This window comes from Bubalus bubalis, chromosome 14 (genome assembly GCF_019923935.1).
Source record: "Bubalus bubalis isolate 160015118507 breed Murrah chromosome 14, NDDB_SH_1, whole genome shotgun sequence".
In the NCBI taxonomy this organism is placed as follows: domain Eukaryota; kingdom Metazoa; phylum Chordata; class Mammalia; order Artiodactyla; family Bovidae; genus Bubalus; species Bubalus bubalis.
This window is the reverse complement of record NC_059170.1, coordinates 37,645,825-37,659,950: the sequence shown is the minus strand read 5'-3', so window position 1 is coordinate 37,659,950 and position 14,126 is coordinate 37,645,825. Positions and strand designations below refer to the sequence as shown.

The 14,126-nt window shown below is 53.7% G+C and overlaps 1 protein-coding gene across 1 annotated transcript in view; it reads left to right on the top strand.

Annotated features, from left to right (window-relative positions):
• The window catches only part of ADARB2 (adenosine deaminase RNA specific B2 (inactive)), a 133,573-nt gene that overhangs the window by 56,999 nt on the left and 62,448 nt on the right, over positions 1–14,126 (top strand). Inside the window, exons 5-6 of the mRNA XM_045162569.1 lie at positions 10,881–10,967; positions 12,621–13,495. Coding sequence (XP_045018504.1) covers positions 10,881–10,967; positions 12,621–13,495 — 962 coding nt within the window. The remainder of the gene's footprint in view (positions 1–10,880; positions 10,968–12,620; positions 13,496–14,126) is intronic.

Genomic DNA, 14,126 nt, shown 5'->3' with positions numbered 1-14,126 from the left:
GATTTGGGGATTTCAGAACCACTGTCCATCACTTAGCCTCTGGGGGTCTGGTCAGCATCCTTTAGGTCCATGGATTTTCCTGAATCAGCCAAGTCTATCTCGGCAAGTGGGGCAGACTCCAGGTCCTGGGCGGCTCACAGCTCTCGATGCTGCCCCCGAGGCCCACACTGTGGCAGCTAGAGAGCGGATCACTGAGTCCTGAGGTGACATGTTTTCACCAGGCGCACGGGCGACCAGAGTGGAGTCGTGCGTCCCAGTGCCCTGGCCTGGCTCTGTCCTTGCCACTCTGATGCATGCCAGCAATGCAGTGACAGCCCATGGGGGCAGGGGGTGGCTCTGTCTTTGTGGCATTATTGGTCATCTCGAGACTCAAGGGCAGGCTGTCAGCTTGCTGCCTGGGGACCAGACACACAGCCCATCATCACTCCCGAGCGCGTCACAGAAGAAGGGCCCACACACTCAGAGACGTGTCCCCAGGAGCTGGCTGGCCCCAAGGAAGCTCCATGGTCAGGCACCTGGCACGCAAACTCTCAGATCCCAGACACGGTGACCATGAGCTACAGTGTCCACACAGCCATGATCCAGGGGTGTCCTTGAACTTGCTTGGTTCAAAGAAAGGGTTTGCCTCCTGTTCGTCCTCATGTTGAAACAATATGCTTACATTTTGATTAAATGCAACATAGGAGCTTGTCATAAGGAAGGTACAGAAGCAGGAGCCAGTCAGCAGGAAGGCACCTCATCTGGGGTGCCCTCGGCCTCCGAGCTCCAGAAGGGGCATGGTGCCCAGTCCTCTCTGAGCCCCAAGGGCAACCAGACCCCAGGCACACAGGCAGCTGGGGCTGTGGCACTGCCCCTCGCTTGTCGCCAACCAGCACCCCTGGGACGGGAGCTCCACAGGAGCCAAGGAGCCGAGGAGGAGGGTGCAGGCCTGAGGCCAGCGCTGCTGACACTCTGCGGGTGACACGCGGAGCCCTGGGAGGGCCTGGGTCTCAGCTCAGAGTAACATGGACTCTCCTGCCAGCAGGAGCCACGAGAGGTGTTTGTCGGCAAGGCTAGTGCCTGATGAGGCAACCATGGAAACCCTCGATTCTGCAGTTCTTACAAGAGCCCCCAAAGAGAGAAGCTTCCGACTGAAAAAGCAGTGGTTTGAACCCACGCCCCATCCCTGTGTTTGAGTGTGGCTCCAGCTCCCAAGACCCCGCCCCAAACGGTTACTCTGTATCGTGGGGCTTGACTCCAAACACACAGAAACAGGTCCTCAGGCAAATTAAAAACATCCATTTGCCACATCTTATTACCAAACTGAGCCGAATGCAAAATAAGAGCATTAAAATGAGCCTCACAGGGATGGGGGACTCGCACTGTGTCCCGGTCTCTGGCCGTTGTAACACCAGGTGCGTCTCCCCAGATAGACGAGCACGCAGCCGCCAATAACTCAGGGTGTTTTATCCCTGTGTGTCCGCAGGCCAGGCATCAGATGGGAAGACACTCTTGAAACAGAATTAAATAGTTTTAGATCTAATTTTACCAGCCTGAACCAGGTTGCAGATTGATTTTCATGGCATCTAATAGAGAACACACACGTGGCCCATCTTATAGAAAATCCATCTACCACACTGCTTTCCACCCAGTCTGCTGCTCACTAGAAGTAATAAGAAACTAATATTTCACAAGCAGTGTGTTGTTCTGTAAATGGCCTCATGCTCCAAAGGAGCCAGGAGCCGCCCATCAGGCAGCCCAGGCCCCCAGGCCTTGTCAGTGCCGGGGCCACCCCATCCAGACCCTGCCTGAGAGCGCCCAGAGGCGTGTGCTCACAGCCCACCTGTCCCAACACTCGCCCCCTTTTCCGCTCGTGTCTCCTATTCCTGTGTTCAGACCTGCCTCCAAACCTGGGCGGTGCTGAGCTGTGACACACCACAGACGTGGTAATCTCGCTGGACGACCTCTGCCTCCTCCATCACCAGAGTGATGTCTACACCGGCCTGTGTGCTGATTACATCAGAGCGTCAGGAGGACAACGCGGACTCCACACAGGCCTGGGGGCGGTGTGAACACACACCTCAGACTCCTCACAGGCCTGAGTGCAGTGTGAATACACACCTCAGACTCCTCACAGGCCTGAGCGCACTGTGAACACACACCTTAGACTCTGCACAGGCCTGAGCACAGTGTGAATACACACCTCAGACTCCACACAGGCCTGAGGGCAGTGTGAACACACACCTCAGACTCCTCACAGGCCTGAGGGCAGTATGAATACACACCTCAGACTCCTCACAGGCCTGAGGGCAGTGTGAACACACACCTCAGACTCCTCACAGGACTGGGGGCGGTGTGAACACACACCTCAGACTCCTCACAGGCCTGAGGGCAGTGTGAACACACACCTTAGACTCTGCACAGGCCTGGGGGCAGTGTGAACACACACCTTAGACTCCACACAGGCCTGAGGCAGTATGAATACACACCTCAGACTCCACACAGGCCTGGGGCAGTGTGAACACACACCTCAGACTCCACACAGGCCTGAGGCAGTATGAATACACACCTCAGACTCCTCACAGGCCTGAGGGCAGTGTGAACACACACCTTAGACTCTGCACAGGCCTGGGGGCAGTGTGAACACACACCTCAGACTCCACACAGGCCTGAGGCAGTATGAATACACACCTCAGACTCCACACAGGCCTGGGGCAGTGTGAACACACACCTCAGACTCCACACAGGCCTGAGGCAGTATGAATACACACCTCAGACTCCTCACAGGCCTGAGGGCAGTGTGAATACACACCTCAGACTCCTCACAGGACTGGGGCAGTGTGAATACACACCTCAGACTCCACACAGGCCTGAGGCAGTATGAATACACACCTCAGACTCCTCACAGGACTGGGGCAGTGTGAACACACACCTCAGACTCCACACAGGCCTGAGGGCAGTGTGAACACACACCTTAGACTCCACACAGGCCTGAGTGCAGTGTGAACACACACCTTAGACTCCACACAGGCCTGGGGGCAGTGTGAACACACACCTTAGACTCCACACAGGCCTGAGGGCAGTGTGAACACACACCTTAGACTCCACACAGGCCTGGGGGCAGTGTGAACACACACCTTAGACTCCACACAGGCCTGGGGGCAGTGTGAACACACACCTTAGACTCCACACAGGCCTGGGGGCAGTGTGAACACACACCTTAGACTCCACACAGGCCTGGGGGCAGTGTGAACACACACCTCAGACTCCACACAGGCCTGGGGGCAGTGTGAACACATACCTTAGACTCTACACAGGACTGAGCGCAGTGTGAACACACACCTCAGACTCTGCACTGGCCTGAGGGCAGTGTGAACACACACCTTAGACTCCACACAGGCCTGGGGGCAGTGTGAACACACACCTCAGACTCCACACAGGCCTGGGGGCAGTGTGAACACATACCTTAGACTCTACACAGGACTGAGCGCAGTGTGAACACACACCTCAGACTCTGCACTGGCCTGAGGGCAGTGTGAACACACATCTTAGACTCCACACAGGCCTGAGCACAGTGTGAACACACACCTTAGAAGCCGCACAGGCCTGAGGGCAGCATGAACACACATCTCAGACTCTGCACAGGCCTGAAGGCAGTGTGAACACCCACCTTAGACTCTGCACAGGTCTGAGTACAGTGTGACCACACTCCTTTAGATGAGGATTTCTTTTTCTTATTTAGATGCACTTTCTTGCAGAGTCCCCGTCAGTCACATGTCAGTCCTTTGAGCCCACTGTTCATGTGAAGTGCAGAGCAAGATCTGGGGGGAGCTGGTGTGGTTTCAGGCACCCCTCCCCCACTTCCCAAAATAATCCAGGTATAGTTGGACCTGATGACACGTGGGGGGCAAGCGAGTGCGGGGACACTGGGGACCCGTGTCCGGGCCTCAGAGTGTCTTGGATGAGCTCTTTCTCTCCTGCCCTCCTTCTCCCCCTACCCCCTCTCCCCTTCCCCCTCTTTTCCTTCCCCCGACTCACCATCCAGAACTTTATGTTTGCTGCCCTCGGGCCCCCTGGGCCCCCAGTTCAGAACCAAGGCTCCAGGCCCACAGTAGGGGGGGTCCACCCAACCTAGATGCCAAGTTCCAGAACCGCCCAGAGCCTCTGCACAGGGACCCTCAGCCAGCCTGGCCCCTACCCCTCTGACCCAGCCCAGACTCACCTTTCAGCACAAGAACACATGGCTCTGGGGCTGACCCTAAAGGGGTAGGGGTATCATTAGTGGTCAGGCCACCTCCAGTGAGATGCGGTTCCCCCCACCTCCTTGGGCCCCCTGGACAGGACAGGCTCCTCACACTGTTCCTTCTTGGCATCAGTGTGTGAAAGTATTGATTCTGGGAGCAGCTAACTTGCGTTTGATAAAGCTCTGCTGAGTGAATATAGTCGTGTGCCCCAGTGGCTGGAGGTCAGGTGTGGGCAGGCCCATCCTCCCAAGGCCTCTGCCTGGGGCACGTGGACACCGCCTTCTCCCTGTGTCCTCACGCAGTCGTTCCTCCATGAGCGTCTGTCCTCATCTCCTCGTCCCGGTCACAGGGGATCACAACCCACCCTCGCGGCCTCACTGTACCTTCATCACATCTTACAGGCCCATCTCCCAAAGTGGTCACATTCTGAGTCCTGGAGGTCAGGACTTACATGAATTTGGGGAGGACACCGTTCAGCCGATACAGTGAGTGAGGAACAGACAGGCTGGCTGCCAGTTTCAAGACCAAATTCATGTTCTTATCTGCTGGGCATTACCAGCTGAGCCTGGCTGGTGAGAAGCAGACCCTCTCATGTCACAGGCCCACAATCTTTCTCTGCCTGAACTCCCAGGTCAGAGATGGCAGCTTGAACACAGTCCCTTAAAATTCATGTTTCTGAAAATCAGCGAGAGAGTGTCTTGCCTCCCCCCTACTGCCTGCACGGAGGTTAATTGTTCTCTGGCTTCCCGGGCAGCCCGCCTGCCCAGGCTTGTCCTCATCTCTGTTGGGATAGAAGCGTCAGTTCGCGACACACCTGTGCTGGGGGAGCAGCCACGGCAGGAAGGAAAGTGGGTCAGGCCCGGGGGCCGTCTGTCAGAGCACGTCTGGGGAAGAGGAAACACAAGGAGAGAGCACAGAAAGAGCTGGGTTTGTAGCCCGAAGGTGCTGACCACGCTCTGACGCTTCCAGCTGTCACCGAGCTGTGCGGACGTGGCCGCGTGTGGCCCACGGACGCCAAGGACAGAGCACAAAACCTCACTCCAAATGGCTGAAATAGGGCAGGACCAAGTGCCGAACTGATCTCATTTTTAAAAATAACCTGTGAACTATTTAGTGCTTCTCAGGAGGCAGAGGAAAAGATCAAATCCGCAGGCATTTTAGCAATTATGGTTTTAAGAAAAAACACAAAGTAACATGTTTGTTTCAGCAAACAGTTATTTCACATGGGTAGATTTTCCAAGTAACTGACATGGACTCCTGCCCCAAAGGGTTTTTCCTAAATTTTCATCTTAATTGGTAAAAATTGTTTCATAAACTGTTGATAAACGAAACAGTCTGTGAAAGCAAACACGGAGTTCACAACAGCACGGTCCGAACCCTTGGACCTTTGCATGACTCCTCAGTCCTCATGGGTAAACTGAGGCTCCACGGCTGCAGGGCATTGACAGGGCCTGATGCTCCTAACCATCCGCTCACATGGGCTCGTTCTCCCTCTGGGTTCATGTGTCCAAGGACAGCCCCAAAGGGCCTTGTCTTTGGCCTTGTCTTCTTAAAGCCCTTTAAATGAATTTGAGCTTCCAAATCTACAAAGTAAGCAAAAGACAAAGCGAAAACCCCAGGCCCTGACTAGGAGGCCTGACTGCACATACAGTTCACTTTAATATCTGTCACCTTGGGTTTCTCCTTCCTGGAGTAAATCGTGCTGCTCTGATGCTCACTTCTTGTCATTTAGTTTCTTGTCCAGTCGCATTTTGTATCTTTTATTATTTTTAAATAATTGAGATATAATTTGCACACAGAGAAATGCACAAAGTGTGTGTCACAGTCCAGGGGCAAATGCACACCCATGTAACACATGTCTCTGACTACACATGGGAGGTTTCACCCTCCCGGAAAGACCCCGCCCTCCCAGCCAGCCTCCCTGGCCCTAGTGTGACCGGTGTGTGACCTCTGCATGACCTGTTGCCAAGGGGGGCTGTGCCTTTTCTGGGATCGCAAGGAACCTTGTCTTTTACACCTGGATTTTTGCACAACATGATGTTCTAGAGATTCATCTGTGTCCTAATGTATCTTAATCCTCAATACTTGTTATTGTTGATCACAGCCACAATATGAATTTAAAACAGTCCATGTTCACATCCTTATGTTACCAGGCCCTTGGGATGCTTCCCAATGAGAGCTGCCTCAAATCACATTTCTGCAAATGCTCTGGCTCATGTTTCATCTTGAACGAATATATATGAATGAATGAATGCATTCTTGAAGGAATATATATTTCATTGATCTTGTGACCATTTTCATTATGATACAAGATAGAGCTCAGAATTCACTTTTTTCCAAGATGATGTATAGTTTTTCAGCACTTCTTATTAAAAAGACTTTCTTTTACCCCAACATGAGACTCTGAGACCTTTGTTGAAGGTCAGTTGATCACACAAGTATGATTCCATTTCTTGAACCATCCACTTTGTTCCATTTTTCTATCTGTATGTCATCACCAAATTGTATTTCTTCTTCATTATCAATATTCTCAATCCATGTGATCTCGAGCATTTCCAGGAAGTGGCTTCTGCCCCACACGTGCTCCAAAAACACACGAAATCACTTCAACGTGGGCCAAAGCCATTTATTTTGCAGTTGTTTGTACTGAGTAACAAGGTTTATAATATGAAAGTCCTGGATCATTCATTCCAAGTAGCTCATTGAAAATGCCATTATACTAATGACCTGAACATCCCCCCAAATCACTCCTGACTGGAGGCTGGCCTGCATGCTGTCCTCACAGGGGCCTCTCACACAGAACAACGTCCAGCTGATTCACAGGGACGCCAGGCCTGAGCTGAGAGCCACAGACCCGTCCGCAGGCAGGGATGCCCAGCCCATTCAGCTGCTTTCCCAGGAGAAAGGCCCCCTCCTTCCTCTGACTCTCCAGAGAGAGGCCTGTTAACCAGCTGCTCTCAGCAGACCCAAACCATCCAGAACTGAGAGTAACAAAAGCAGGGCCTCTATTTTCCATCAGTCTGTGACCTGCATGAAGCCAGATTTTCAAATGACTGTGAGAAACACAGAGACAGAAGCAGCTGGGCACTGGGGCTCTGCTCACCTGGAACCTGCAGAAGTAGATGCCTTGACAGGCCTGTGTCCAGGAAACAGCCACGAAGAAGGCACCAACAGCAAATAATTTGCCTTGGAATTTTTCTACATAGAAAATGCAGTTCCTCACCCTTTTCCCTAAAGACCTTCTAAAGACTCGGTCTGAGGGAATTCCCTAGCATCCAGTGGTTAGGACTCTGTGCTTTCACAGCACTTTGATCCCTGGTTGGGGAACTAAGATCCCACAAGCTGTGCACTGTGATAAAAAGAGAAGACCCTATGTGTCCTTCCTAGGCGTTGCTGTTTCCCACCGAGAGTACACGTGCTGTCAGGGTAACTACTTCTCCCTCCTGAAGCATCCCAGCAGGTGGCAGTATCCAGAGTCTGGTGAGCTGACTCAGCATCTCTGAGGCTTTCTGCCTGGCTTGTCTGCCTGGTTTCAGCTGACCTGAAATCCAAACCCACCACCCCAGAGAAGTGGATCAACCAATGAAGGGCTAGGGTTACCAAAAAATCCACAGGATGTGCAGTTAAACCTGAATTGCTTTTTATTTTTTTAATTGTAGTAAAACATACAAAATATAAAAGGTGCAATATTACCTGTGCTCCAGCATGTAGCTCAGTGATGTTAAGTATGTCTCTATGTTATACAGCCACCACCACCTCCACATCCAGCTTCCTCATTTCCTCAGGCTGGGCTCTGTCTTCACTCACTGACCAGCCCCGTTTCCCTCCTCCAGCCCCTGGGGACCATCCTCCCACCTGTCTCGGTGATTTATACGTCTCTACTGAAGTGACTTAGCAGCAGCAGCAGGGGCCTCACAGGAAAAGGCAATGGCACCCCACTCCAGTACTCTTGCCTGGAAAATCCCATGGACAGAGGAGCCTGGTGGGCTGCAGTCCATGGGGTCGCTAAGAGTCGGACACGACTGAGCAACTTCACTTTCTCTTTTCATTTTCATGCATTGGAGAAGGAAATGGCAACCCACTCCAGTATTCTTGCCTGGAGAATCCCAGGGACGGGGGAGCCTGGTGGGCTGCCGTCTATGGGGTCGCACAGAGTCGGACACGACTGAAGTGACTTAGCAGCAGCAGGGGCCTCACAGACGTGGTCACCCTGCATTTGTCCCTTGGTGGCTGGCTTCCTTGGTTAGCACCATGTCCCCAAGGTTCACCGTGCTGTAGCCTGCGTCAGAATCCTCTTCTGTTTCAGGGATGAATAATGTTCCCTTGTGTGTACAGACCACATCCGTCCGTCTACCTGTGGACACTTGGGTTGCCTCCCCATTTGGCTGTTGTACGTCACACTGCTTTGAACATGGGCGTGCTGTAACTCTTTGAATCCCCCTGTTGGTTCTTCTGGATCGACACCTGAGTGGAAATATGCACTTCCCAGTGGCTGCACTGTTTTACACTCCCACCAGCCATGCACTGTGTTCTGATTTCTACACATCCTCACCCACATGTATTATTTTCTTGGTTTTTTTAATAGCAGCCAGCCTAACATGTGTGAGAGGCTGTCTCACCCTAGTTCTGATTTCCGTTTCCCTGATGATGTTGAATATCTGTTCATGTGCTTATTGGCCATTTGTGCATTTTCCTTGTAGAAATGTTTATTCAAGTCTTTTGCCTTAAATTTGCATTTCAGATAAGTAATAATTTTTGTAGTGTGTGTATGCCCCACACAATATTATAGAGATGTACACAGAAAAATATCTTCCATGTATCCAAAACTCAGTCTTCACTAGATGTCTTGAATTTTTATTTGACAACTCTGGCCACCCTAGAAATGGAGGACTCTGATGGATGGAAAACCATCTCTAAGTATTTCACAGTTTGTCTAAGGTGAGCTCTGAAACGGCTTGGTGTGTTTTGTGGGTGTCTGGCTGGGAGCCCTGTTTATTAGAAAATTTTAATTTCATTTCAAAATGCTCCAGACTAAATCATTTGAGCTTCACACTCGTTCTGGAATATTACTGGGCTCCTTTAATGAAATTATAACTCAAGAAGAGATTTCATTCCCACACAATAAATCGGCACAGCCGCAAGGGTGGGAGTGGGGCCTTCCCTGGCTGATTCCTCTTGTTCGGCTGAATGAAGAGGGAGCAACCTCCCATATTTGAGTTATTTATTGTTCTCTGAGTGAGCATTATATTGTTGCCTGTCCCTGCTGGAAACAACAGCTGTTAACAGGCTCCTGAATGAATTTCAGCGTGAACTCCCCTGGCCTCTGGAAAGCCTGGCTAAAGAGAAAACAGGCTCAGAACAGAAAGAGAAAGAGCATGCTCCAGGCCTGGGTCTGGAGTCGGCGGCACAGCTGAGGTTTCCGCAGAAGATCGCAGAGCTGTGCCCGGAGCAGGGCTCTTGTCTGAGCACAGAGCAGACACAAGGCAGCGCCAGGCATGGAGGATGCAGAAAGTACCCCTGACGGGGGCCCTGGGCCCCCCGCCAGCGGGGAGGGCAGTGGTGACCTTGTGGTGACCTCTGACACACGGGATGGGCAGCGGCATGCTTCCATCCGTGGTTTCCTAAGAACACTTGGTTTCCTAAGGTCATGTGGAAAGTCAGGAACAGTGCAGCCCTGAGGGTCTTAGCAGAGGAGCTCTGGGGGCATCAGGGCTGAGTTCTCCTGTGGACTCACTTGTGGTTGGGGTCAGGGTTCTGAAATAGGGAGTCTTCCTTTTGGTCCCTTCCTCGGTATTCTCTTATTTCAGCCCTTGGTCTCTGTTTAGAAGGAATAGCTGAGCCCGTTGGTCCCAAGCACCACCTCGTCCTGGGTTCGAGTTGCTCTCTGTGCTGCCCCCAGGGGAGTCTGCAGCCAGGACCACCCCTAGGGTTGCAGGCGGGGGCTCCCGGGCTCCTCTTGCCACTCAAGGACCACTCCCACTTCAAGGGACCCTCCACGCCCTCAACCCTGCTCCCTCGTCCTGTCCCGTCATCTTCTGCTCAAACACACATCGAGTATTTGTCACAGTTTTGAGAAGTCCTTTTTTTTCAGGTGCTTTCAGTCCACAGAGCGAGGTCTCCGCCTCTGGGGAGGAGGGTCGTGGCTCTGTTTGCAGAAAGCTCATTTATCTGAGACAGGTCTCAGTTTGCCTCGCTCCTCTTTGTGAACTAACCTTGGTGTGCAGGTGGAGACTTCTGGTTTTGAGGGACATGGAGACACCAAAAATAAGAAAATAAGAAAGATGGAGATCATAAAGTTTAATATTGAATGGAGAGGGGAATTTGATAAAATGCTGTCAGAAATTCAATAAAAAACTAAACCAAAATGAAGAGGCTAAAACCAAAATGAACTTTCAACTTCCCATGTCCAAATCCCCAGTAATGAGGACATGTGAAAGCACTGAGTTTTTCTAAAACTTGGTGTCGGGAGTTCCCCGGTGGTCAGGTGGCTAAGACTCTGCCTGTAGTCCCAAAGCAGTGGGCCACAGGTTCGATCCCTGGTCAGGGAATTAGGTCCCACATGCTGCAACTAAGACCCGGTGCAGCCAAATAAATTAAAAAAAAAAAATTTTTTTTAACTTGGTGTCAAAAGTGCATTTCCTGTTCTTTTCTTTCCAGACAAAGTGAGCATGTTGTCAGCCTTCATCGCTCCCTTCAAACGCCTGAACCCTGGGGCCACGCACGCAGAGGATGAGGACAACCTCAGTAAGCAGCTCCTTCCCCAGAGCCGGGGTCCCAGCCCCACAACTGGGATCCCATCCCCACACAGTGGTAGGAAATCCAGGCAGTGACCATGTGACTGAGAACTCCAGGCATTGCAAGAAAAGATACTAGTTCTCCTGACCACCCCTCCTCTCTTTTCTTTGCTTTTCCCTCCAAACCAAAAAGAGAAAGGAAAGTGAACACAGCCTCTTTGAACAGTATGTCCAGTTATTTAACAAAGAAAAAGTTGGACGGATGCCTACTGTTGAAACTGCATTTGGCTTGTGAAACTGGAGAGACACCCAGGGGGAGGGGGGGCAGGGGAGTTGCAGATCTGGACAGCGCACACGCCAAGGAGACCAGAGCAGATGGCTGTGAGGAGAGGGAGAGTTGGGTGCGTGTGTTGGGCAGGGCACCCCTCTTGCTTGAGGCAGGAAAGCATGGAGGGTGAGATGGTCCACAGAACAAGAACACGTCTTGCATTTCAGTGTTATCTTACAGGGGATAACTGACTACCTTTTCAGCCAGAGTCAGGCATGTGCTTGTGGGAGCAGGCGGCCCGCTGATAGTCACTGAGGCTCTTGGGTGGGTGACCAAGGAGCAACGGGTGTGTCTAGGGGTTCATTGTGGGGGTCCCCAGGCCTGGTCTCAGAACTGGCACAGAGCCAGGCTCTCTGGGGGCAGGAGCATTCCAGCCCTCTTTTCTGGGGGTCCTGGAATTTCCAGGACATTCATCGGGAACCCCAGCTCCTGAAATAAGCAGGGGAGTTGGCCTGGACAGGCCTACAAGTGTCTGCCTCCCCTTTCCTGCTGTTTTCAGAACTGCATCTGACTCTGCTCTGTGTCAGGGGTCTTATCCTTTACACAAGTTCCCTAGCTCAACCTAACAGTAACCCCTGAGGCAAGAGCTGCCAAACTCAGTTTCCATCTTAAGAAAATGGAGTTGAGGCAGGTGGAGGGGCTGCTCAAGGTCACACACACTCACTATGGTTGTGGGGGACTTTGACCTCTCACCTTTTTGACCCAGAGCCACAGAATGACCACTGCCCTGCCCTGCAGCTTCCCTGACTTCATGCAGACTACTTGGGAGGCCGTGTTGGGAGGAGGTAATCTGCCTGTCTGCAGAAACCATGAGTGGCATCACCCCCAGAGCATGTATCAGGATAGCCTGGGAGGCTGCACTTCTATCAGCTTTTATGAATTACCGATCAACATGGGTGGGATCTTCCTCCACGCTTGGATCTGCCCGACTCACTTTAAACTTTGAGGCTGACAGACCTGGGATGAATACCAGAGGGTGTGGACGCAATCTCAGGCCAGGAGGAGGACAAGCTGGGCCTGCCAGGTGGTTCCTCCAAGATAAACCTTCTCCTGAGAGACTCAGAAGGCGGCCGCCACACCAGCCACTTTGATCACACACGCTGCCTTCCCCATCCCACATCTGGGAGATCAGTAAGAACATGGAGAGCTCCCAGAGAGTTTCTGGGCACTCTGCTGTGGGTTCCAGGGGCTGAGCTGTTACTCTCTCCGTCTTTACCTCCAGTTTGGGAAACTGCAGGTTATTCCCGCCTCTTGGCCCAGGTGCTGAGAGGGGTCGTCAGCAGCAGGGCCCGCAGTCCCCACAGCCCTGGGTCACACGGTCTGTCTCCCCTCCAGGTACCAGCAGTGCCGATGTCAAGGAGAACCGCAATGTGAGCAACCTGGAGGCCAGGCCACCGCCAGCCGGGGACAGGGCCCGAGGGGGCGCACCCGGCCTGAAGAGGAAGCGGCCGCTGGAGGAGGGCAATGGTGGGCACCTGTGTCCCCTGAGGCTGCTGTGGCGGCGGCTTTCATGGTCTGTAGCACCCAAGAATGCACTGGTGCAGCTGCACGAGCTGCGGCCAGGCCTGCAGTTCCGTATGGTGTCGCAGACCGGCCCGGTGCACGCGCCCATCTTTGCCGTGGCCGTGGACGTCAACGGGCTCACCTTCGAGGGTACCGGGCCCACCAAGAAGAAAGCCAAGATGCGGGCAGCAGAGCTGGCCCTCCGCTCCTTCGTGCAGCTCCCCAACGCTGGCCAGGCACCCCCAGCCCCCGGTGGCATGGCCCCTGACTTCACCTCCGACCAGGCTGACTTCCCCAACGCCCTGTTCCAGCGGTTCGAGCCTGCAGCTCCCAGCGAGGGCTTCCCGGGGAGCCGCCGCCCCCCTGCCCCTGAGTGCCTGTCCACGGCCTGCCGGCGGGGCCGGCTCCTGGGACACCCACTGGACCTGGGCCTGGGGGGACCCACGGCCCCAGGCACCGGGAACCCTGTGGTGCTGTTGAATGAGCTGCGCTCCGGCCTGCGCTACGTGTGCCTCTCGGAGCCTGAGAAGCGGCGCGCCCAGAGCTTCGTCATGGCAGTCAGCGTGGACGGGAGGACGTTCGAGGGCTCGGGACGCAGCAAGAAGCTGGCCAAGGGCCAGGCCGCCCAGGCCGCCCTGCAGGCCCTCTTCGACATTCGGCTGCCTGGCCACGTCCCCAGCAGGAGTAGAAGTCACCTCCTGCCCCAGGTGAGAGCCCTCGGGTGGCTGCCAGGGGGCGGAGTAGGGTGGGGGCAGCAGGCAGTCCCCCTGCTCCATCCCCATGTGTGGGGGGCTCCTATGCCTCCCAGACAAGCAGATGCTGCCCCTACTGCCTTGGTGCAGAAGCCAAGCTCGGATTTGGGGACAGAGAGCCTGAAAGCAAATGTGGGAAGGGAAGGAATGCCTGGGGACTGGGCAAAGGTGATGGAGAGCTGGGCAGCCAGCTGTTTTGGCAATAGTGATGCTGGCCACACGGGACAGGGCAGTGGGGGGAGGGCTCCCTGCCCCCGAGAGGGCAGCACAGCAGGACGGCCCCTCGGTGCCCGTCATTGGTATGTTCGGTGCCCATTGGCGTGTTCAGGGCCCGTCGGGTATTCAGAGCCCGTTGGGTGTTCAGTGCCTGTCGGCGTGTTCAGTGTCCATTGGTGTGTTCAATGCAGGTCAGCGTGTTCAGTGCCCACTGGTTTGTTTGGTGCCCATCGGCATGTTCTGTGTAGTTGGCGTGTTTGGCGCGGGTCTGGGCTGTGTCTCTGACTCTGGGGCTGGAGTTCTGCCAGAACAGAGGGCTGGGTGGGTGAGGAGCTCAAGGGGGACCCACCCCTCACTGCCTCGGGGGCTT